The sequence below is a fragment of the Bos mutus genome, chromosome 7 (assembly GCF_027580195.1).
Source record: "Bos mutus isolate GX-2022 chromosome 7, NWIPB_WYAK_1.1, whole genome shotgun sequence".
Classification (NCBI taxonomy): Eukaryota; Metazoa; Chordata; class Mammalia; order Artiodactyla; family Bovidae; genus Bos; species Bos mutus.
In genome coordinates, this window is record NC_091623.1 from 25,429,099 (window position 1) to 25,455,859 (window position 26,761).

At 38.7% G+C, this 26,761-nt stretch overlaps 1 protein-coding gene across 15 annotated transcripts in view; it reads right to left on the minus strand.

Annotated features, from left to right (window-relative positions):
• MCTP1 (multiple C2 and transmembrane domain containing 1) overlaps positions 1–26,761 on the minus strand; it is a 572,148-nt gene that overhangs the window by 180,257 nt on the left and 365,130 nt on the right. For all 15 annotated transcript variants that reach the window (XM_070373140.1, XM_070373142.1, XM_070373137.1 and 12 more), the window contains 2 exons: positions 19,593–19,779; positions 14,388–14,481 (listed from right to left, as the gene is read on the minus strand). In XM_070373140.1, coding sequence (XP_070229241.1) covers positions 14,388–14,481; positions 19,593–19,779 — 281 coding nt within the window. The remainder of the gene's footprint in view (positions 1–14,387; positions 14,482–19,592; positions 19,780–26,761) is intronic.

Here is a 26,761-nt window from a genome sequence, read left to right on the forward strand (position 1 = left end):
CCTATGACCCAGCTATTCCACTCCAGGTAATATATATGAAAAAAATCAAACCACTAATTTGAAAGATACATGTAGCCCCATGTTCATGGTAGCATTAATTGAAAATTGCCAAGATAGAGAAGCAAACTTAGTGTCCATCAACAGATGAATGGATAAAGAAGATGTTTTACACAATGGAATGGGGTACACTCAGCTCAGTTCAGTCGTTCAGTCGTGTCCAACTCTTTGCGACTCCATGAATCTCAGCACGCCAGGCCTCCCTGTCCATCACCAACTCCCAGAGATCACTCAGACTCACGTCCATTGAGTCCGTGATGCCATCCAGCCATCTCATCCTCTGTCGTCCCCTTCTCCTCCTGCCCCCAATCCCTCCCAGCATCAGAGGCTTTTCCAATGAGTCAATACTTCACATGAGGTGACCAAAGTACTGGAGTTTCAGCTTTAGTATCATTCCTTCCAAAGAAATCCCAGGGCTGATCTCCTTTAGAATGGACTGGTTGGATCTCCTTGCAGTCCAAGGGACTCTCAAGAGTCTTCTCCAACACCACAGTTCAAAAGCATCAATTCTTCGGCGCTCAGCTTTCTTCACAGTCCAACTCTCACATCCATACATGACTACTGGAAACACCATAGCCTTGACTAGACGAACCTTTGTTGGCAAAGTAATGTCTCTGCTTTTCAATATGCTATCTAGGTTGGTCATAACTTTCCTTCCAAGGAGTAAGCGTCTTTTAATTTCATGGCTGCAGTCACCATCTGTAGTGATTTTGGAGCCCCCCAAAAATAAAGTCTGACACTGTTTCCACTGTTTCCCCATCTATTTCCCATGAAGTGGTGGGACCGGATGCCATGATCTTCGTTTTCTGAATGTTGAGCTTTAAAGCCAACTTTTTCACTCTCCTCTTTCACTTTCATCAAGAGGCTTTTTAGTTCCTCTTCACTTTCTGCTATAAGGGTGGTGTCATCTGCATATCTGAGGTGATTGATATTTCTCCCAGCAATCTTGATTCCAGCTTGTGTTTCTTCCAGTCCAGCGTTTCTCATGATGTACTCTGCATAGAAGTTAAAACAACAGGGTGACAATATACAGCCTAGACGTACTCCTTTTCCTATTGTGGAAGCAGTCTGTTTTTCCATGTCCAGTTCTAACTCTTGCTTCCTGACCTGCATACAGATTTCTCAACAGGCAGGTCAGGCTGTCTGGTATTCCCATCTCTTTCAGAATTTTCTACAGTTTATTGTGATCCACACAGTCAAAGGCTTTGGCATAGGCAATAAAGCAGAAATAGATGTTTTTCTGGAACTCTCTTGCTTTTTCCATGATCCAGCAGATGTTGGCAATTTGATTTCTGGTTCTTCTGCCTTTTCTAAAACCAGCTTGAACATCTGGAATTTCACGGTTCATGTATTGCTGAAGCCTGGCTTGGAGAATTTTGAACATTACTTTACTAGCATGTGAGATGAGTGCAATTGTGCAGTAGTTTGAGCATTCTTTGGCATTGCCTTTCTTTGGGATTGGGATGAAAACTGACCTTTTCAGTCCTGTGGCCACTGCTGAGTTTTCCAAATTTGCTGGCATATTGAGTGCAGCACTTTCACAGCATCATCTTTCAGGATTTGAAATAGCTCAACTGGAATTCCATCACCTCCACTAGCTTTGTTCATAGTGGTGCTTTCTAAGGCCCACTTGACTTCACATTCAAGGATGTCTGGCTCTAGCTCAGTGATCACACCATCGTGATTATCTGGGTCATGAAGATCTTTTTTGTACAGTTCTTCTGTGTATTCTTGCCATCTCTTCTTAATATCTTCTGCTTCTGTTAGGTCCCTACCATTTCTGTCCTTTATTGAGCCCATCTTTGCATGAAATGTTCCCTTGGTATCTCTAATTTTCTTGAAGAGATCTCTAGTCTTTCCCATTCTGTTGTTTTCCTCTATTTCTTTGCACTGATTGCTGAGGAAGGCTTTCTTATCTCTTCTTGCTATTCTTTGGAACTCTGCATTCAGATGCTTATATCTTTCCTTTTCTCCTTTGCTTTTCACTTCTCTTCTTTTCACAGCTATTTGTAAGGCCTCCCCAGACAGCCATTGTGCTTTTTTGCATTTCTTTTCCATGGGGATGGTCTTGATCCCTGTCTCCTGTACAATGTCAAGAACCTCAGTCCATAGTTCATCAGGCACTCTATCTAGCAGATCAAGGCCCTTAAATCTATTTCTCACTTCCACTTTATAATCATAAGGGATTTGATTTAGGTCATACCTGAATGGTCTAGTGGTTTTCCCTACTTTCTTCAATTTCAGTCTGAATTTGGTAATAAGGAGTTCATGATCTGAGCCACAGTAAGCTCCTGGTCTTGTTTTTGTTGACTGTATAGAGCTTCTCCGTCTTTGGCTGCAAAGAATATAATCAATCTGATTCCGGTGTTGACCGTCTGGCGATGTCCATGTGTAGAGTCTTTTCTTGTGTTGTTGGAAGAGGAACTCCCCAGGTCAATAGGTGCCCAATATGATACTGGAGATCAGTGGAGAAATAACTCCAGAAAGTATGAAGGGATGGAGCCAAAGCAAAGACAATACCCAGCTGTGGATGTGACTGGTGATAGAAGCAAGGTCCGATGATGTAAAGAGCAATATTGCATAGGAACCTGGAATGTCAGGTCCATGAATCAAGGCAAATTGGAAGTGGTCAAACAAGAGATGGCAAGAGTGAATGTTGACATTCTAGGAATCAGCGAACTCAAATGGACTGGAATGGGTGAATTTAACTCAGATGACTATTATATCTACTACTGCGGTCAGGAATCCCTCAGAAGAAATGGAGTAGCCATCATGGTCAACAAGAGTCCGAAATGCAGTACTTGGATGCAATCTCAAAAACGACAGAATGATCTCTGTTCGTTTCCAAGGCAAACCATTCAACATCACAGTAATCCAAGTCTATGCCCCAACCAGTAACGCTGAAGAAGCTGAAGGTTCTATGAAGACCTACAAGACCTTTTAGAATGAACACCCAAAAAAGATGTCTTTTTCATTATAGGGGACTGGAATGCAAAAGTAGGAAGTCAAGAAACACCTGGAGTAACAGGCAAATTTGGCCTTGGAATATGGAATGAAGCAGGGCAAAGACTAATAGAGTTTTGCCAAGAAAATGCACTGGTCATAGCAAACACCCTCTTCCAACAACACAAGAGAAGACTCTACACATGGACATCACCAGGTGGTACACTATTTGACCATAAAAAGAGGGAAATTTTGCTATTTGCAGCAATATGAATAAACGTGGAAGGTATTATGCTAAGTGAAATAAGTCAGAGAAAAACAAATACTGTATAATACCATGCATGAAATATAAAAAATTCAGCAAATTAGTGACCATAACAAAAAAGAAACAGATTCACGGATACAAAGAATAGATTAGTGTTTAGCAGCAATGAGAGGGAAGGGGGCAGGGGCAATATAGAGATAGAGGTATAAGGTATTATGTATAAGATAAGCTACAATGATGTATAACACAGGGGACACAGCCAATATTTTAGAATAATTATAAATGGATCATAACCTTTAAAAATTGTGAATCACTATACTGTAAACCCTTGGAATGCAAGGAGATCCAACCAGTCAATCCTAAAGGAAATCAGTCCTGAATATTCACTGGAAGGACTGATGCTGAAACTGAAACTCCAATACTTGGGCTACCTGATGCGAAGAGCTGACTCATTGGAAAAGACCCTGATGCTGGGAAAGATTGAAGGCGGGAAGAGAGGGGGACAACAGAGGATGAGAGGATGAGATGGTTGGATGGCATCACCAACTCAATGGACATGAATTTGAGTAAACTCTGGGAGTTGGTGATGGACAGGGAGGCCTGGTGTGCTGCAGTCCATGGGGTTGCAAAGAGCTGGACATGACTGAGCGACTGAACTGATATTGTACACCTATAAATTATATAATATTATATTACATCAACTATACTTGAATTAAACAATAAGAGATATTCATTTGGAAATAACAATAATAAATTCATGACGTTAACATTCAGTTTAGTACAGTTCAGTCGCTCAGTCGTGTCCGACTCTTTGCGACCCCATGAACCACAGCATGCCAGGCCTCCCTGTCCATCACCAACTCCTGGAGTCCACCCAAACCCATGTCTATTGAGTTGGTGATGCCATCCAACCATCTCATCCTCTGTCGTCCCCTTCTCCTCCTGCCCTCAATCTTTCCCAGCATCAGGGTCTTTTCAAATGAGTCAGCTCTTCACATCAGGTGGCCAAAGTATTGGAGTTTCAGCTTCAACATCAGTCCTACCAATGAACACCAGCACTGATCTCCTTTAGGATGGACTGGTTGGATCTCCTTGTAGTCCAAGGGACTAATGTTAACATTAGAGTGATCAAATATTATGCAGCCTTTGAAAAACTCCATTGTATACTCATGAGAGAATGACAGTAAGAAAAAGCAAATAATATCTCAGTATTATTTATAAAAGAGTTTTGACTTCACAAACCCCTAAATGGGTCTTGGGAATTCCTAGAGGTTCCTGAGCTACACTTTGAGAACCATGACTAAGAGCAACAGAAATAAAGTTTAATGTATATATGAATTTATTTCTCTTGGGATCTAGGGTTGTGCCAAGTCACTTCAGTCATGTCTGACTCTTTTTGACTCCAAGGACTGTAGCCCATCAGGCTCCTCTGTCCATGGGATTCTCCAGGCAAGAATAATGGAGTGGGTTGCCATTTCCTCCTCCAGGGGTTCTTCCCAATGCAGAGATCAAACCCGAGTCTCCTCATTGGGGGCAGATTCTTTACTATCTGAGTCACCAGGGAAGCTCAAATGAAAGTCATTCAGTTGTGCCTGACTCTTTGAGCCCCCATGGGCTATAGAGTTCATGGAATTCTCCAGGCCAAAATACTAGAGTGGGTAGCTGTTCCCTTCTACAGGGGATCTTCCCAACCCAGGGATCGGACCCAGGTTTCCCACATTGCAGGCAGATTCTTTACCAGCTGAGCCATCAGGGAAGCCCAGGGATCTAGAATCAGATGCAAAAGAACATTTATAGTATCCTGTATAACTAGGTGCATTCTTGAGTGCTAGAAGTGAACCATCTTGGTATATGCTGGGGAGCCCAAAATTTATGATAGAAGAATGAGAAACAAGACAGATAAGAAACTGGAAAATAAAGACAAAGGAGACTCTGGGCTTTATAAAATGAGGAGAGGCAGTAGAGAAGTTATGTCTAAACCTTTAAGAGTTTAAATAAATTATGGCAAAAACATTTAAAGACTTTATTTTCAATTAACATTTAACAAGAAACTGCACATATCTGACTTGCTATTAGATTAGAAACACAAAAGTTGTTTGGCCTAAAATAAATGTAAAAATATATCATGAATTCCTCTGTTTTTACAAGTCCTTATAGACAGTTTAGGGCCTTCAGTAAATATATATTTAATTAAATTCTGCACAGAAGAGTATGGGGTTTCAGATGATTATCTGAATAATTCACATAATTAACTAGCTGGAGAGGTCTTTTGCAATGGAATAAAATTCTTCAGATTTAAAAAATTAAAAATTATATTAGGTGATTAAATCTTTTATATTTTTAGGCAATAACACTGAAAATTGCCACCTGTCAGGCCTTTGTCTTTAGAATGATACCTTTCTTTTTATTTCTCATCTACATAATATCTACTCATTCAAGGGTCTGCTCCTCATCTTGGCACCTACTGCAGGATCTCAGATTCTGAAGGCCCAGGAGAGAAAACAGAGTCCAAGTTCAAAAGCTCATCTAAGACTTGAAGCCCCCCCTTCAACCAGGTGGTCATACCAACCTGGCATCAATGGCTCTAGTGACAGGGAATCACTATTTCGACAGGAATATTCTGATTCATTTTTTGGCAATTATAAATTAGGGGGGATTTTGCATTTTGTCTCTCTGGAGCTTTTGTCTAAGTTTAAATGAAATAAGGGGTGAAAAAGAGGGATAGCACGTGTCACCGAGATGATGTGATTCGTGTCTGTCACCTGCCCTCTTGCACTGCAGTGTGGATGGCTTGCTGAGCATCTATTCTATTCCTAGTGTGTCTCTTCCTGAAACCAGAGAAGCCACTAAGGCCCAAGGGGCATTTCCTGACTTCTTTGCAAGCTGGGGTTGCAGATGTGATTCGGGCCGCATGGATCAGAGGTATCTGCCTGAGATCTGACACTAGAGCTCAGTTCTCCGAGAGGGCGAACTGCTCACAGAGCGGGCGAGCGGGAGTGGCGTACGCTGCCATCACAGCGCCTTCCCCGCAGGCTCACGTGGCAGGACCTGCAACATCTTGGCTCTTTCATGTGGCTCTTGTAGTAACCCTTGGAAGTTGGGCTTAGAGCTTGTTTCTGTAGACCCTTCCGGCCTCCAAAGATTCTGTGATCCACTAAAAACTCTATAATAAATTCCTTTCTGATGAAACGTGCTAGAAGAAAGTTTGCTCTCTGGATTGAACCTTGGTCTTTACTATTTTTACCAACCCCTAACAACACCCTCCCCGTGACAGTCTTTTGGATAACTGACCAAAAAATCAATTCAACATCTTCCTTTCTCTAGTACAAGCTGGTGGCTTCAGTGACTAGATCTGGACTGGCATCCTTGCCCTGCCATTTATGAGCCGGAGTGTGTGTATGTGCGTATGTACATATGTGTGTGTGCGTGTGCGTGTGTGTGTTGATCTGGACAAGTTATTTAACCTTCCACACCTCTGTTTTCTATTTTGTAAAGGGAAGATAACAACAATACCTAATTAGGTTGTTGTGAGATTAATTGTGATAATCCTTATATGAGGCTTAGGGTACTGTCTGACACGTGATAAGGGCTCAATAAATGTTAGTTGCTATGATTACTGTCATTATCATTTTCATTGAGCTAGTTTCAATGGCCTTGATTTTAAAACACCAGATATACCAACCGAGGACTTATTCTGGTTAGCTTGTCAATGTCCTTCTTTAAAGAGTAGCTTCTAAAACTGAATTCCCACCCCAGGACGTCTGATGAACCCAGAAGGGAGTATCTTTTCAACATTCTCCTCTGATTGAATGTAACAAAACTGATGTATGTATAATTCACTCTCATGGAGATTAAGCTTGATTCAAACGCAAAGACTTTATTTTCTACTGTTAAATCAAGAAATCACTGCTTTTTACACAGGCAAGCCTTTTGATTTATAATTTTTAATGTTCATTGTGCAGAACTAAGTCTATTATTTAAGGTTGTTGATTATATGTATAAATTGTATATTATATAGTATATATGTATACAAATAGCATACATATTGGTCTGATATATAGTGAATTAATTATGCCTCTAGCAAGTTTGATAAAGAAGCAATTATCTCCTCAAAGTCAATAGTTACTATGTTGAACAGGTTAGACAAGGGATAGAGCGCTGCATTCCTCTGCGTGGCATTTCCCACTGCCATCAATCCTTTAATATAATCACCCTTTGGGGTGGATCATTTAGTCATTTCTGAGTCTAACTACACTATCATGTCATCCAAATATCCCTGCAGTAAGATTTTATTTCAAAAGCATAGTTAAATCCAGATCCTGTCTGCAGTATTTCCCTAATCCACTGTTCTAGAAAATTCATTTCTTATTTACACACCTATATCATAATGCAACAAAATATATAGAATAATTTAATTTTAAACAATGATTCTAACATCGAAAGCATTTCTTCAAGCACTGGGTAAAACCCTGGAGCCAGCCCTCCAAGTCAAATCAGCAATTCTCTATTTCTTTACTCAAAGGATCATTTTGTAATCTTACTTCCACAGAACTCAATTAATTATTTTATAGCATTTCTCTTCCCTCATTTCCCATTGATAGTGGGACCACCACTTTTTCAGCCCATAGTCCTTCACCTCTAGAGCATATCAAACCCAATTATTAATCTCTTTTGTCATCCCACCTATTCTTCCAGAGCAGTATCTTCTAGCCATGTGACCAGCATATGAATCACACATGATTTCTGCAATTCCCTGTAAAACACTAGTTCAGACTCAGGTCTCACCTGCCCTTATGCTAAATTATCATTTTAATTACTCTCCTCACAAATATTATCAACTGTTTGGTTTTAGAAGAACACTTTTGCATTTCTATAATTAGAATATGACTTAGCTTTTTTAAAAATAAAATTACTAAAGGAAGCAACATTTATTTCTATGTGCAATATGGTGTCAGAAAGTATACTATTTGCTTAAAAGTCTTCTACAATCTTCATTATTAAAAGGCAAATAGAAACATTAAGTTATAGAAAAGAAATAGAGAATTCTTGGGAACTTTATAATATATTTTGTGTAAAATTTTGATTTTATGTTTCAAGAAATATTTTAAAATGTTTCAAGAAATATCTTAAAATTTTAAGATTTTAAGATAGTGAGAGTTTGAAAATTAAGAATGATATCCACAAATAACTCCCACCCCCCCAATGGGTAAATTATTTTACCCTTGATAATTCACAAATATAAAGGAACTCTGTCGCATTTTGTATATAATACTTTCAATGGAACTATGTAGTTCAAAGGACATCTATTTTCTCTTCTTCAATGATAGGTTTTAAATAGCAATCATAAATTCTAAGACTGCATTTATCAGATATCACTAATGTTATTAAATGTGATGATGTCTATGAAAGGCCTATGCTATTAAAAATTTAAACTGCTACAATTCTATAAAAGAAACATCATGGCTCCTCCTATTCTAGTAGAGCTATCATATTTGGAGGGCCACTCAAGCAACAGTGGCTTCCATCTTGTGCACTTTGCTTGAGTAACCCAAAAAAGTTAATTTTTTAAAGGGATAATATCTTGGATACATATGTTCTTGGCATTTAGTATATAAAACTTCCAAAGACCAGACTTGCCTTTTTCTGTACAGCTAGCTTTTCATTTTCTTTCTCTGAATAGATCCATAATGTTCAGGGAAAATACCGAGAATAATAAATCCAAATCTCTGTATAAAATATACCTTCATGACACACTCAAGCTGGAAATCACAGGAACCAATAAAAATGCAGGCAGCCTACTGATAATGAGGTCAGAAATACAAATAAATTTACTTTTAATGAAGACTGGAGGCACAGTAATCAAAGTGTTAAAATTCATTTCATGCATATCTCATTTGCTTCTTAGCTGATATTTACCACGCAATCTGTGAGAAAGTAGAGGCCTAAGAAGCTCCAGATAAATGGCTCAATTAATTGTACAGAGGTAGACTTCTTTGAGCTGAGCTGGAGCTGTGAGCTCTTTATTAAAAGCACTATTCTGTAGCCCATAACCTTGTTCCTTGACTCCTCTCTGGTTTCCAATTTAAACAAGTCCCCATGCGGCCGGCTCTAAAGGGCTTTGTCTCCCTGTCATTGTTAAGAGAGCTGAGGCATCCTGGAAGTGTGAAATCAGACCTCATGAGTTGAACGGTTCCCCAGGGAACGCCGGACTGCGCAGAAGGTCAAAGTCATGGGCGGACCATCTAAAAGTGTCTGATCGCCGGTCTGTGACACAGCAAGTTGGGGGTGGTGGTGAGGCGGTGGGGGGGTAGGCTAGACTGAAGAGGACTGAAATTGAACACATCTTAATTAAAGCCCACAGACAGCAAAACAAAATGTTTTCTAGGCAGCCTGTCAAACGGGGCTTAAATTTAGCTCTGCTAATGAATCTGAGCTGCTAACTGTTATTTCTTAAGATAATAAGACTCTCACGGAAGCTGATAAAAAAACTGTAGCATGTCTTTTTCTGCTGTTTTGTTACTTAAATATTTTCCAACAATGAAGACAGTTTTCCTAAAGAAAAACATGGGAAAAGCCTATGCAAATAAAGGGGTAGTAAACATCTCTCTTAATAACTAGTAGGTTTCCAGACTCCGGGGGCTGGTGAGTCGCAAGTCTTGATGCACAGCCTTGTTCCGGAAAAAGCTATGCTCATTTAGTGGGACTGTTTCAATGACAGCTCTGTTAATTGTAAAATTCTCTCCCTCTCTTCCTTTTTTTTTCTTGCTCTCCCTCTATTGTTTCCTGAAAGAGATGTGCATTAATTTGAGAGATCAATTCACCTGGAGTGAAGAAGTTTTATATGAGTGTACCTTTTAATACAGTGAAAAGGCAGAGCATCTTTTGAAAGGGTTTCACAGTTCTCCCATATCAGTGTGTCTGAAACTGAGTGCCTGGTATCCCTGGGGAGGCTGTGACCTCTTCCTCAGGAGCTCAAAAAAACAACCCAAGGGAAAATGAAGGGGAGGGGCTGAGGAGAAGAACCCTTTTCTTTTTCTTCTTTAAGAACTTGAAAGAACCAAGAGGCCAGGTCTAAATACTCTGCAAAGAAAGCCTCACTCAATATAGAAATGTGCAGCTGAAAGCAAAAATTAGGCCCCATCCAAAGAAGAATAATTAGAAGCTAGGAAAGACAAATTCCAACATACAGTGAACTGTTTCCCACCACCAAATAAAAAAAAAAAATTTTTCCCCCCTCATTGGTCTTTCTCTCACACAATCTGTCCAGTTTCAAGGAATACTTGATTTAGCAGTAGGCTCTTCCCCAGTGAACACAGGCCCAGACAGTCGGAAGATTTTGCTCTGATGGTCCAGAGAGACATTAACCTTTTCACTGGTTACTTGAAAGGTAAGTAAGTTGTACCACGCAGTATTTTTCAGTGAATCGAACTTTTTCCCTCCTGAAGAATTTCACTGACCAACTTTGAAAACCAGAGTGCCACTTTCTCAGGCTGTGAAAGGCTGCCCACAATTTGACTGAAATTTCAATCCACTCTTGTGCCTCGTTCAATGCATGTGTATGTGTGGGAGTTGTAAATGGAGGCCTTAACCACCAGAGTTAATCTCTTTTTTAAATCTGTATTAACCTTAATGATTTGAAGTGCACTGTCCAACACTGAGCCATTGAGACCGAAGAAAAAACTACCCTCAACTATCAACAGTTTATTAGGGGCTTAACTGAAGTGACCCACTGTAGTAGCCTTCAGCTGAACAAGGCTATAGGCTTTTTGTGGAAAGCAGAAGAATTGAGGGTTTCATTAAAAAGTAATTTGTGCTTTATACTCACTCATTCAAAGAGAGTCTCAATTGCTCTTTATTCACACAGAGTTAATACAGTATCACAATGTTTCTCAATGAATGTGTTGTAACAAAAGAAAAATTTTACATTTTGAAAGGGAAAAACTCTTTGTAACTGCAGTAAGATTGATGGCTACTTAAAAGATTACAGAATCTCTTTTCTGGTGCTCATGCTAAATGATGAAATATTGTAATTTAAAATTTTTTGCTTAAACTGTGGATGCTTAACTTGATATTCTGGTCATTAAACATATTTTAAGAATTGAGTGAAGTTGGTCAAATATAAGTTTGTGTTGTTGGACTTGTCTGGGAAAGTGTTTGGAAACCAACCAAGTATCTTATGGCAACAGCCTGGTTTATATCAGCTCAAAAGTATTTTTTGCTTCACACAGAGAGCTATCAGTGATTTAAAATCTCCCCTCTCCATCCACAACAGTCCTAAACGGATGCTAATTTGAGCATTTGTAGACAGCACCACTGATTCTCTTCGCTTTCCTCAAACTGTTGCTAAGTATCTTGTAGAGCCTGACTATGATTATCCACTGAGATGCACGACATATTTTTAAAGTTCTACTTTGAAAAAGCAGGAGATAAAGTATACAAAGAGCTTATTTGTGCCCCAAATTTCATGCTAAAGACCAGGAAGGAGCAGTACATATTTATATGTATGTATTTATAGGGTAAGTATGCATTTATCCTTTGCAGAAGTAAAGACTTTAAAAAAAAAATGGCAGAATATTCAGACATCTGACTTGAATATATGGTCCTCGGTTTTGGCCACCATCACAAATGTCAGAAAGACCACAAAAGGCCCAAGAGTGAGCGAGGTCAAAGACTGAATTATCCTCTTGCCCCTGAATAGTTCAACATCTCTCTTGTTCAATTCAGAGCACATTAGATTATAAGGTCAGTGTGGAATGAGGAATCATTAGATTTATATCCCTAAAACTGGAAGGAAAAAATGGAGAATCTGTTATTTAGTATTCTCCAAATTAAAGTCCATTTTATCAGATCAAAATTATGTCTCACTGAATCCCTAGGGAAAAGGCAATTGCTATTCACACTAATTTACATAGAACCATTATGAAAGAAATATACCTATTTTCTCCAGCTTCAAGAGAACATGTACTTTAACTTGCAGAGTGGCATATAGGCCATCTGGGTTAAAGTAATTGGCATATTCATGAAGTTTCAAAAGCAATGACAGCTTCTCTCCAAGAGACACAAACAGATAATTACATTTAACTTGTGTAATGGGCAGGTATCTAAACTTCTGAAGTAAATGGGATTTGAATTTTTGTTTAAGAAATTACTGTACCCACTATAAATATCCAGGGATAGTTCTTAACACTTTGATGCTAGTGTTAGGAGCCTGCCTGCCAGAGCAGGAGACACAAACAGACGTGAGTTTGATCCCTAGGTCAGGAAGATCCTCTGGAGAAGGAAATGGCAACCCACTCCAGTATTCTTGCCTGGAGAATCCCATGGACAGAGGAGCCTGGTGGGCTACAGTCCATGGAGCCGCAAAGAGTTGGACATGATTGAAGTGACTTGGCATGCACGCACGCACACATGATACCCTCTGACATACTTTTAATTTTAGTCTTTATCTTCAGATGCTTTTAGCCCAACACTGGGTGCTCTCCTTCACTGCAGAAAATACTCAAGAAAAGTGAAGATGCCTCCTGTGATGGTAAATGTCATTGCCATGAATTTCTGAATCTACCTGCTGCTGGGAATCAAAGGCTGGCCAGAACCTCTGTAGTGTAAAAGCAGCACTGAATTCCTCTTCTGGTCTTTAAGTCCATGTTCAAAGTGAACAAAAAAGAACAGACCAGTTAGTCAACCATTCATGTTGACTATTGGTTCTAATAATGAAAGCTCGTAATAAATAAAATCATTTTGTCCAGATTAATTTGGTTACAATCACACATGAAATAAAATAGAACGTGAATAAACTTGACATTCACTAACTGTTTAGTACAAGAAGCCAAGTCAGTATAGGTGCAAAAAAATTACAATCTTCTCTCCCACTATTTTCAGGTATGCCTATCTTGAAACAATATCTCACAGTTGTTATTATCTGCTTGGTTAAAAATGAGTTGATAATATCTTCCATAAAGAAACTGTAAAGTCCCACCATTTTTACTTTTATGATACAATAAATAGTCACTCAATACTATGCAAATATTAAAAAATTTTAAATGTTGTCATTTTGGAATAGACATTTTAGTTTTAAGGCATGTGATCTTTTAATTAGATTTTGATTCTGTTCCATTAATTAAGGGCAGCAGTGACCATATAATGAGCTCGCAAGCCCTCATTTGGTAGGAAAAGTATATTTCTCCCTTTCAAATAACTTAGCTACCCTTTGAGGGTCAACTTGCTGGCCATTCACAGTAAGCATATTTCTACAAATTATAAGTGGATACTTTCTTTCAGGAAAAGGGAAGTTTGCACAAAAATTGGTCAAGTCAATCCTATTTATTGTCCATCTTGAGATGGACAGTTTAAGGAATCGTATAAATACCTCCCAAATCCTATGAAATTAAACAGTAAGTAAATGCTCACATAGCTGTAAATTCAAAACAATAATTCTGGAAAGTAATGAAATAATTAGCATGTTATAGAAACAGCAGTATCCAAATCAGGAAGCTTTACGATATCATATTGATTTTGGCATTTTCACAGGCCTGTTTCTTGGTTTTCCAGGCCTGTCTCTTGAAAAACAGTTTAGAACAATGTAGATGTTTAGTTTAGATCCAGAATTATCTCTGGGACGGACTAGGGAATTTGGACGACTAAAGAATTGGATCGGCAACACAAATACCAGAAGTTCGTTCCAAGTAATTGAGTGTTAGGCATCTAAACTTTTCAGCAAACCACGCAAGAGATTTCACGCATGTCTGAATTATCAGTGTTGATGCTGCACAATCAGCTGAGGGAGGCTGATACTGTTTTAAGAGAAGATGCATCATTACTACCCAGAGACGCCAAAATGACAAAACCTGAAAGAAATACAACCACTATGTTGACTAAACCTGGGAGAAGGCAACAATTCAAAAGCTGTTTTCCTTTCCACTGTTCATTTTTTATTATGTTACCCTTCTTTTAAACAGCTGAGACAGTATAAAAATCAGGTGGATGGCAAATCTTTGTGAGATCAACACACTTTACAATTTCCTTGGATTATTCAGTCAGATGAAATGAAAAGTTCAGTCATCAGACTATAGACCCGGCATGCTGCTTGATACATAGGCAAAAGGAAAACTGCCGCGTTTCTTACCTGTGACGTCAGCAGCCATCAACCCTTCCGCTCGGATCACTTTCACCTGGAGGAAGCCCACATCTTTCAGGTTGTGAAATATCCGCAACGGGCTCTGAAACACCCCAAAGTCAGTATTAGAAAAGAAAGGTCCTAAAACACCTCTAGGAATGCTCTGAGAAAATACCAAGTGCTATGGTTGATCTCAGGATGCTGCTGAAATGAGCCAACGGATATTTGTGTTTCTTCAATAAGGATGCCCTTTTCCGCCATCATGGATATGTACACATACACACATATATTTGTGTAGATAGTTATTGCTATGTAAGTAGATTATTTTTTAAAGAGTAAAAAAAATACCACAACATTGCTTCTCTATAAGTAATTGGCAGTAGATAGTGAACAATCAATTATAAAATATGACATGTCTGCTTTCTTCCATCCATCTCCTTTACCAAAGCACTCCAGGAAATCTTTTATCTATAGGCATGATGATCTGGAGACTAGTAATTCTTAATAGGAATCTTAGATTGTTGGTTAAGTAACACACACACTTAAGGCTTTGGGAGTAAGACAACATTAAATTAATTATTTTTCTACTATATTTTCTCCTTGGTGAGCTTTGGAAACTGTAGGTGCTAGATGAGGGTTAAAGACTATGTTTTAATATTTAATTCAAAAGGTTTAAATATTAGAAAACACCACACACCTTTCAGGTAATATATAATCTTTTAAAATAAATCAAGATGATTACTAAAAATAAATTCAAAAGTGATGGATAATCTTTTCTTAAATTTGTAAATTTATGTCATTGTCGTAGGTATAAAAGTATAGAAATTTTGATCGAAGAATCAGACTCAAATGCTAAAACCAATTTAATTTCATGAATTAATAATGGTAGAGTATGAATAAGTGTAATACCTAAAGGAATTAAAAGAAGGGATACCAAGAAAAGAATTCACAACTCTCATGAACTTAAACAGAGAGTAAAATCAACCAATAGTTCATGATGCACATTTGTTCTGGAGAAGGAAATGGCAACCCGCTCCAGTATTCTTGCCTGGAAAAGTCCATGGATAAAGCAGCCTGGCGGGCTACAGTTCACAGGGTCACAGACAGCTGGACGTGATTGAATGACAGGACACACACACATTTGTTTATTTGCACTTCAGTGCAATTTTCTCATGACAAAATCAGTATTTTTATTCAGTAAATCAAAGGCACTGCTTTATCATAATCTTTAATATGCTTTAAAACTGGAAAGCATAACACAGTTTCTCATAATAAAGTTATCTATTAAAATGTTACTAAAGATCATTCCCATCTTTGTGTTGAGAATGTGAGAATACTGAGAAGCACAAGCTTACCACAATATTAACTTTATCAGCCCTGTATGACTAGTCATTGTTTAGACTGAAGCTCTGACCTTGGTACACTGAGAGGAGGAAACACAGATAGATGTGTAATCTCATAGCCTAACTCTGTTAAAAAAAACAGAGTGTTTAGCACAAGGATTAACTCCTAATCTTTTATTGTTTTTAAACAGCTGTTTATCACCCAAACTCTGTTTAAGCTACCCAGATGACAGGGTTTAATAAAAATGCACTTCTCCATTTAAATTCCTGTAAATTGAGGGTTTAAGAGTGGAAATGTTAGACCGAGTATTATAATTCAGAGATCTGTAGACTTGTTGTCTTCCTAAGGTGGTAATGGTCAGGTGTGGGAAGCTGCTTCTTAACTCAGAGCTTACTGACTGTTAAAGACCAGGTAAGTCTCCTAATCTAACCATGGAGAGGAGTTTTATCAAAAAGGTTTCTGTCCTTTAATTTTTAGGAACAATTTAGACCAAGTTTCACTGTGACTGAAGCAGGTATCTGCAGTCTGAGAATCATTTTTATACCGGTAAACTCACTGCAGAGTCACACTGCTACTGGTACTTTAGCTCCGAAGTACCATGCATGTCTTCCATGCAGAGGAGTAATTATTTGAAGGTTTCATATTCTCCTATCAGCTGACAGTCATTTATGGCAAATTTCAACCGTTTAGGCCAGCAACACATGGATTATAATAAGAACTCCAAGGGGGAGAAAAAAAAAAGAAGCAAAACACGTAAATGTATCAGTTAAAAAATATAACTTTAAGGAATACTTCATCAAGAGATATTCCAGCCCTGTTATTTACGGTTATTTTAGAAGGCCTCTAAACCGGGACGGATTCTGAAGCCAGAAATTTCCATAGCAGAGGAATCTATGATTTGCTGTGAATCCTTTCAGCCCTCAATAGATGGGAAAAGATTGAAATGCTCTGGAGAGGAGTCCTCTTTATTTTTTTAATGAAAGGCTGTATAATATATTTTCTCTATGGCTGCAGCAGCTGTCAGGAGAGCATCTCAGTTCAGCTCTATTACGGGAGAGGCAACACCCCATCCTATGGCATCGGGATGCTCTGAGGGGCCAGCGCTGATTGACAGCTTGTCACCGTGACGTCTTATTCCATCTCTGTTATGGAGAAAATTAATGTCACACCACCAGCCTTATGACTCGCTGTCATCTTAGAACCGCTCACCTTTTATCAATGCTCTAAATAACATTTCAAGCCCATCGTCTCACGGTGGACAATCCGGTCAAGGGACATTAAATCAGATGACTGTGAAATGTCATAATAAAAATGGAATGCTAACAACTTCTTCTCTAAACTAGCTCCTCTGGTTTTTAAACTGTGACAAGGGGGAGCAAGGGTTCAGCATCCCCGTTCTGAAAAGGTCATACAATCGCTCTTGGTCTACTACCCATTACTATCTGCCCCCTATTGACCTTCCCTGCTTTCCTCCCTCCAAAAAGGAGGGGAAAAAAAATAAAAATGGAATTAGCCATCTTTTCAGAACGTGGTGATCAAATAACGGCTCACACAGTAATGTCTTTAATTTGTGGGTCTTCAATGCTTCACAATGAACCACTGAATGACAGCAAGGGAGAGCCTTCTCAGGGTTGTTTCATGCAAGAGTGGGGGCCATCCACTTACTTGCCTACCACAACCAGTGCCAACTCAAATTCTTAGGTCTAACCTAACCTGAAAAAAATAAAAATACACAAAGTTCTCACCAGAAATCTTACGGATAATTCCCCAAATAAACTCTTTTATATGTTTCTCCAAAACACGTGATATTTCAGACATCATACAGTATTCATTCACTTTATAATCTATCTAATAAAAAGGTAACACTCTGAAACACTAAAATATAGGTGTTTGTCCCTGTATTGCTATGAGTAATCATAATAACATGTGCTGTATTATGTACACTAGCTTCTTAGCAAGTATGATTCTAAAGGGAGATTTAGGCTTATCTTGAAATTCAGGGCTAAAAAACGTATATTTAAAGTTGGCTCACTTTTTAGTATATTGAACATAATATAATTTGAGAATTAGCTGGGACATCCACATAATATTTTACATTTTATTGACATAATAGCTAATATTTGAAAGAAGGTATGGAAACAAATATTCAAATTCTCAGTAGAAATGGCTGATTTGAGGAATTTCATGTAGCAAAATAAGGGGAAAAAATCAATAGTAATTGGACCATTTCTAATTACCAAGCCCATTGTATGATACTAACATATGGGACTGTATCAAATATTAATCCATCAAATACAATATTATAATACCTAGAATCATTTTTACATTAATATGTGAATTAATTTCTTTACAATTGTTTTAATTCATGAGGCTCACTTTGGGGAATAGGAGAATATGTCTTGGTGGGTACCAAAATGCGAAATAATTTTCACAACTGCAATTATATATTCGAAGATGTCATACAATACCTTAGGCGCTTAGGTTTTTTAAAAATATATACTATTTAGCCTTGCTAAGTCACCTCTATTAAACTGTTTATGATAACACCATTGGTGGGTGAGTTGTACAAGCATTAGCAGACAGCTGATTCGGTGCAGATAGCCAGAATAAATTTGCTGAAGTGCACATCCTGCTAATCTGTTTGAAGAATATTGTAGAGCATTAGTACCAGCACTTCATGTTATCTGCACAGCCTGATAAGGTACATCTTTATTAAATTCAGTTATTGGAAGGATGTCAGTCAGCAAACAGGAATATTTTAAAATTAAAAAAAAAATTAGGCAGTTCTTTGTTAGTCAGAGCTTGGTTTCATGACTGGGAGTCTAGAGGAGCCTCCTAAACACCTGGCAGCTTGGTACAATACAAGCTTTGTAATTTTAAGTGGAAAAGCAATTTTTTTCTTCCAGCTCATGGGTACTGAGACATTGACTTCTTGAAAGCTTCACTGAGAGAGAACGATGGAGTAAGAGCTCCCCTCTCTGTTGATTCACGAAAACTACAGGGCGGGAAACGCATACTGTGAGGAAGCTGGGAAAGAGACTCAGTTGTCACGTTTGGGCTTGGTAAAATTTGAGAAGGGTACTTAGTGACTCATTCTGCCACCCTGTCACTTTAAATCTAATCCAAAGGTAAAGAAGCTTCCTTTTAATTACAGTTCACACTCCATAATTTCAAAATTAAAAGGATGAAGTGAGGCTTTTCTAAGCAGCTGAAAAAGAAAATGATTTCTGCAAATATCCTCTAGTTATCAAAAGTCTGTTAGGTGCTCAGTCATGTCTGATTCTTTGCAACCCCATGGACTGTAACCTGCCAGGCTCCTCTGTCCATGGGATTCTCCAGCAAGAATACTGGAGTGGGTTGCCATTTCCTTCTCTATGGGATCTTCTGGACCCAGGGATCAAACTCGGGTCTCCTGCATTGCAAGCAGATTCTTTAACATTTGAGCCACCAGTGAAGCTCCTAGTTATCAAGCTACGAGTTAAAAAGTTAAGTGCCATTAACTCCATTTCAAATGTATAAAGATGAGATTCTAATTCCAATGACAAATCATCAGTGAACTCCCTTTCCAGTAGTCTTGTGTGAACTTGACTTTCCGTCACAGGAGGTTGCCCTGTGTGATAAGAACACTGAGGAGACCCCGAGACTCTAGAACTGGCTCTGGAAGAGACTCGAGAAAACACCAGGGATCTAGATATCCTGGGGTAACCCAAGTGCTTCCGCAAAGATCTGCATGGTATTTGCACCTGCCCTGCCTTCTGCTGATCCGTCTGTCAGACAGCTTTTGCAGATGTATTCCTGCCACTCCACGTAAATTATTTACAACCTCATCTAGTCACCCCTGACCCCGAGGGAGGCGGGTTACATACGTACATATCGCTTCAATATTTCCTCGCGTTCTTTCCGGTCCTCCAGGGAGTTGACGGAGAGGTCAGAGATGCTGACAGTGGCGGAAGCTGTCAGGGTGACCAGCAATACCAGGTGCCCCTCCCCTTCTTCCAGCTGCAATTCCAGCTTGTGTGTCTGCTCCCTACTGAGAGCCGACAGGTCAATCTGGCACCTACAAACAAATGTTTTGGATTAGCAAGAGGCTTTTTAAAAAATTTTTTGGCCACATCAAACAGTGGAGGTGCAGGCTGCTCAGAGCTATGTGAAAAATAAATCAATGAAAATACCATTTGAACCACTGGAAGCATATGCCTTTCATGTCAGCTGACTCCACAAAATTCAGACTCTGATTATTTTAGTAACTAATTGCTTATTTCTTGTAAGAGGCAAGAAGTGTGCTTGTCTGATTTGATTACTACCCATTGTCACCACATTTATAAATCATAAGGGCTTTCAACCCCAAGATGGCCCAGATGAGTGAGGCCTTACTTGTAGAAAGACTAACGGGAGCTGTCTAAACTACCAAGAGTCTGAACTTGTGTTACACTCTAAAAAATATAGGTGTTTTGTGGTTGTTCATAAATGCTATTAATAAGCGAATAGATCATTACTATGATGATGTCAGATGTTTTACATTTTTAAAACCATGTCAGTTTATTCACAGAACACTTCATGAATCTGAATTAACAGATCCTCTGAAGACATTATAGCTCAACTGTTACATACAAGAGTTGTCCTAAGAGAGACTTTGTAATAATGTGGTAGCCCATGCTCAATATGCCACCCTCTCAGAGTTGAACAAATGCTTTTCATAAAAATGTCAGTTGATTTGGAAGAGAAAGATACTGTGGTGACCACAGGCCAATAAACAGAGAAAGGGGGCAGACGTGAGTAAAAGACATTTAAAACAGGAAATAGCCAATGATAAGAATAAATGTGGGAATGTCATAAACAGAGTGGTCGGCTATCAGGGAAGATTAAATTTTTGCCCCTTCTTATTCTTTACTCTATTTATTGTTTATTATTTTGCTTTTAAGTTAAACTTTTATGAATAGGGCATCAAACCTGATGGTTGAGCTCAAACACTTCTTTAGTGTGAGTGATTTTAGAAATAGAATCAAAGTTTCATATTTACACGTTTTATTTTTGCCTATTGGAAATGACACGAAAGACATCCAGACTAGAAACATTTGGGAAGAAGAGGAATATAGATGCAAGAAAGAAAATAGATGAAAAGGAATATATATGAAGAAGAAAAGAAACATCCTGGTCAGTGACAGAGAATCTGTATGCGCTAGATGCTGTCAAGAGAGCAGGATATTAGGGTCTGTATCAAGTCTGGAAAACATCTTCCTAAAGTTAGGATGTATATCAAGTAACCTCACTGTTTCTGCAAACACAACATCCATTTCAAAATACTCTCATGCTGTCTCCTTAAATTATAAATGACAAAAAACCACATCAAATACCTTATTTAATATTCAAATCTTAATTGGAATTAGTTCCTAATAATACTTGGAACAAATTGAGGGTTAAAAATGCAACAGTGAAAGACAGGTAATCAAATGTATTTTCTAATAAAAAGAAAAAACATAAATTTGATTTTCTACAGATCTTTCCAGCATCTGGCACAGTGCCTAACCTACAATTTATTGAATGTGAATGAATCTTTGGACAAGACTGAGAGTGTGACACTGGAGAATTAAACAGAAATTACAGTTCAGATAGTACTTTCTGTTGGATACAGTTGGGACAAAGAAGGGTATTTCACTCACTTTTATCTATTTCCAGTCCTGATCATGCCCTATTCCTTTGTATGATGCTGCATCTCTCTTAACTCTGAAGCTTTCTGAAGGATTTCCTTCTACGCCTAGTACCATTTTTTGTTATTGTTATTGTTTAGTCACTAAGTCATGTCTGACTCTTTTGTGACTCCATGGACTGTAGCCTGCCAGGCTCCTCTGTCCAGGGGATTTGCCAGGCAAGAATGTTGGATTGGGTTGCCTTTCCTTCTCCAGGGGATCTTCCTGACACAGGAATTGAAGCTGTGTCTCCTGCATTGGCAGGTGGATTTTTTTTTTAATCACTGAGGCACCTGGGAAGCTGGTCATTTAGATGTTGGCCTCCTCCTGATTTACATTAGAGTCATTGCATTTAATTCTTTAGAGTTAGGGAAGGTGTTCTAAAGATGATCTGGTCTAAGAATTGCAAATTGGCAACTTTCAGATCAAACCAGGTCGATGGATTTGCTGTTTTTATTGTGCTAAAAGAGTTTTGAATTTAAATAAGCTTAAATACAAATGCCCTCTGAGTTACTTTTCCTAATATTTTCATTACAGCTGGACTATTTCACTTAATTCTGTACCTGGTTCCAATTATACCAATATACCATTTATACCAATAGATATAATGATTTGTGATCCTCAAAGTCGCCTTAATTTACCAGGGAGGAAACCTAGGGCCAGAGAAGTGACCTCAATTAATGGAGATGCACAGTTACTAGCAGAGCCAGACCTGAACCTGGGACTCTGGAATCCAAGATCTAGGACTTTTCCTTAACCGATCTGCCATTACTGTAATTTTTCATCCTGGAGGAAGTTTGTGCTGTGTAAGGTGGTTCTTACTGGGTAATACCTGGATTTGTTTCAAAATGGAAAAATAATCTGTTTTCAAGTGCAGAAGTATGTTATTTTTATGCTTTAAAAATACGTATGAACAAGGGAAGAAGGCTGCAATTGTTCTTAGAAAATAATAAATGAAGAAAAGCTTACAAATTTAATTTTTAAAGTTATGGAACTAATAAAATTTAAATTATCATTATACATTTGTAGGGAGGATTATACCTTTCTGCTGCAACTAGATTTTCAATATTGGGTATATTTGTATAAATAGTCCCAGACCCTGTCCTATATTTAATGTTTCAGAATTTTGACTTTAATCATTTTAATATAGAAAATACCTATTTATACAAATATTTTGATAAAAGAGTAAGTGAATTCAAGACATATTTTGCTAGTTGAGGTTACTCAGATCTCCTATTCATTTAAAAACTCTGCTCAGGAGCACTCTTCAGATGCCATTTAAAACAAAATGTCATCCAATAACTAAGAAAAATTGTCCTGCTAACTTGAGATAATATCATCATTACAGCATCATTGATATCTGCATTAAATGAGTATCAAATCAAATTATTGCTAGAATTTAGTGGAGAAAAACCTTTTGCTATCATTTTGTAGTTTTTGAATACATGTGTACAAAGATGGAACTTCTGCAAAATAATATATTGTAAAGTGAATTCAGTACTAATTAACATTTATGGGCCAGTACTATGACTTAAATGTTTGTGTGCTGTCTAAAATGCATATGTTGAACCCTAGTGCCCAGTGTGATGATATTAAGAGGTGAGGAGCTTGGGAAGTGATTAGCTCATGAGGGTGGAGCCCTCATGAATAGGATTAGTGCCCTTATAAAAGAGGCACCAGAGAGATCTCTCAACCTTCATCATTTGAGGACACAGAGGAAAAGCAGTTTATAAACCAGGAAACCAGACGGGAAATTTGCTGCTGTCTTGATCTTGAATGTAGATCAACCCCTAGAACTGTGAGAAATGAACTTCCATTGAATATAAGATATCCAGTCTATGGCATTTGGTTATAGCAGTCCAAAAGACAGATTCACCTGTGTTTGGCTTGCTTGTACTATTATGTCCTCAACAAAGGAAGTATTTGCTGTATTTTGGTTACAGAAATACTAAATAGTCATTCAGATGTCTCAGAATAAGCAAAAGTTGTTGGCTTTATATTGTTAAGGACATGAAAATGCAAAATTTTAAAGTACTGAAGCAAATTCATGAAATCCCAAAATACATATACTGGGAAAAGAGCCCAAGATTGGGCATCAGATTTCCTTTGATCTAGCCCTCCATCTATTGCTAATTAGTTGTATGACCTTTTCTTAGACAACTTATCCTCTTGAATTCTAGTTTTCTTATCTGTGATATAAGGTAATTGAACTAGATGAACTTCAAGTTCTCAAAAACCTCAAATTCCACAATTTGTTACAACTCTATCCATATTTACAGTTGTTTACATCTTCCTTTGGGCTGGATGATTCACAACCTGGAATCAAGATTGCTGGGAGAAATATTAACAACCTCAGATATGCAGATACCACTCTAATTGCAGAAAAGTAAAGAGAAACTATGCCCCAACCAGTAATGCTGAAGAAGCTGAAGTTGAACGGTTCTATGAAGACCTACAAGACCGTTTAGAACTAACACCCAAAAAAGATGTCCTTTTCATTATAGGGGACTAGAATGCAAAAGTAGGAAGTCAAGAAACACCTGGAGTAACAGGCAAATTTGGCCTTGGAATACAGAATGAAGCAGGGCAAAGACTAATAGAGTTTTGCCAAGAAAATGCACTGGTCATAACAAACACCCTCTTCCAACAACACAAGAGAAGACTCTACACATGGACATCACCAGATGGTCAACACCGAAATCAGATTGATTGTATTCTTTGCAGCCAAAGATGGAGAAGCTCTATACAGTCAGCAAAAACAAGACCAGGAGCTGACTGTGGCTCAGACCATGAACTCCTTATTGCCAAATTCAGACTGAAATTGAAGAAAGTAGGGAAAACCACTAGACCATTCAGGTATGACCTAAATCAAATCCCTTATGATTATACAGTGGAAGTGAGAAATAGATTTAAGGGCCTAGATCTGATAGATAGAGTGCCTGATGAGCTATGGACGGAGGTTCGTGACATTGTACAGGAGACAGGGATCAAGACCATCCCCATGGAAAAGAAATGCAAAAAAGCACAATGGCTGTCTGGGGAGGCCTTACAAATAGCTGTGAAAAGAAGAGAAGAGAAAAGCAAAGGAGAAAAGGAAAGATATAAGCATCTGAATGCAGAGTTCCAAAGAATAGCAAGAAGAGATAAGAAAGCCTTCCTCAGCGGTCAGTGCAAACAAATAGAGGAAAACAACAGAATGGGAAAGACTAGAGATCTCTTCAAGAAAATCAAAGATACCAAGGGAACATTTCATGCAAAGATGGGCTCAATAAAGGACAGAAATGGTAGGGACCTAACAGAAGCAGAAGATATTAAGAAGAGGTGGCAAGAATACACAGAAGAACTGTACAAAAGATCTTCACAACCCAGATAATCATGATGGTGTGATCACTGAGCTAGAGCCAGACATCCTTGAATGTGAAGTCAAGTGGGCCTTAGAAAGCATCACTATGAACAAAGCTAGTGGAGGTGATGGAATTCCAGTTGAGCTATTCCAAATCCTGAAAGATGATGCTGTGAAAGTGCTGCACTCAATATGCCAGCAAGTTTGGAAAACTCAGCAGTGGCCACAGGACTGGAAAAGGTCAGTTTTCATCCCAATCCCAAAGAAAGGCAATGCCAAAGAATGCTCAAACTACCACACAATTGCATTCATCTCACACGCTAGTAAAGTAATGTTCAAAATTCTCCAAGTCAGGCTTCAGCAATATCTGAACCGTGAACTTCCAGATGTTCAAGCTGGTTTCAGAAAAGGCAGAGGAACCAGAGATCAAATTGCCAACATCCGCTGGATCATGGAAAAAGCAAGAGAGTTCCAGAAAAACAGTATTGACTATGCCAAAGCCTTTGACTGTGTGGATTACAATAAATTGTGGAAAATTCTGAAAGACATGGGAATACCAGACCACCTGACCTGCCTCCTGAGAAATTTGTATGCAGGTCAGGAAGCAACAGTTAGAACTGGACATGGAACAACAGACTGGTTCCAAATAGGAAAAGGAGTATGTCAAAGCTGTACTGTGTCACCCTGCTTATTTAACTTATATGCAGAGTACATCATGAGAAACGCTGGACTGGAAGAAACACAAGCTGGAATCAAGATTGCCGGGAGAAATATCAATCACCTCAGATATGCAGATGACACCACCCTTATGGCAGAAAGTGAAGAAGAACTCAAAAGCCTCTTGATGAAAGTGAAAGTGGAGAGTGAAAAAGTTTGGCTTAAAGCTCAACATTCAGAAAACAAAGATCATGGCATCTGGTCCCATCACTTCATGGGAAATATACGGGGAAACAGTGGAAACAGTGTCAGACTTTAGTTTTTTGGGCTCCAAAATCACTGCAGATGGTGACTGCAGCCATGAAATTAAAAGACCCTTACTCCTTGGAAGGAAAGTTATGTCCAACCTAGATAGCACATAGAAAAGCAGAGACATTACTTTGCCAACAAAGATTGGTCTAGTCAAGGCTATGGTTTTTTCAGTAGTAATGTATGGATGTGAGAGTTGGACTGTGAAGAAGGCTGAGTGCCAAAGAATTGATGCTTTTGAAGTGTGGTGTTGGAGAAGACTCCTGAGAGTCCCTTGGACTGCAAGGAGATCCAACCAGTCCATTCTGAAGGAGATCAGCCCTGGGATTTCCTTGGAAGGAATGATGCTAAAGCTGAAACTCCAGTGCTTTGGCCACCTCATGCGAAGAGTTGACTCATTGGAAAAGACTCTGATGCTGGGAGGGATTGGGGGCAGGAGGAGAAGGGGACGACAGAGGATGAGATGGCTGGATGGCATCACTGACTCGATGGACGTTGAGTCTGGGTGAATTCTGGGAGTTGGTGATGGACAGGGAGACCTGGCGTGCTGCGATTCATGGGGTCGCAAAGAGTCGGACACGACTGAGTGACTGAACTGAACTGAACTGAAAGAGAAACTAAAAAACCTCTTGATGGGGGTGAAAGAGGAGAGTGAAAAAACTGGCTTAAAACTCAACACTCAAAAAACTAAGATTATGGTATCCAGTTCCATCACTTTATGGCAAATAGAAGGGGAAAAATTGGAAGCAGTGACAAATTTTATTTTCTTGGGTTCCAGAATCACTGTAAATGGTGACTGCAGCCAAGAAATTAAAAGACACTTGCTCCTTGGAAGGAAAGCTATGACAAACTTAGCTATTAAAAAGCAGAGACATCCCTTTGCTGACAAAGGTTAGTATAGTCAAAGCTATGTTTTTTCTAGTATGCATGTGACAGTTGGACCATAAAGAAGGCTGATCACTGAAGAATTGATGCTTTTGAATTGTGGTGCTAGAGAAGACTCTTGAGAGTCCCTTGGACTGCAAGGAGATCAAACCAGTCAA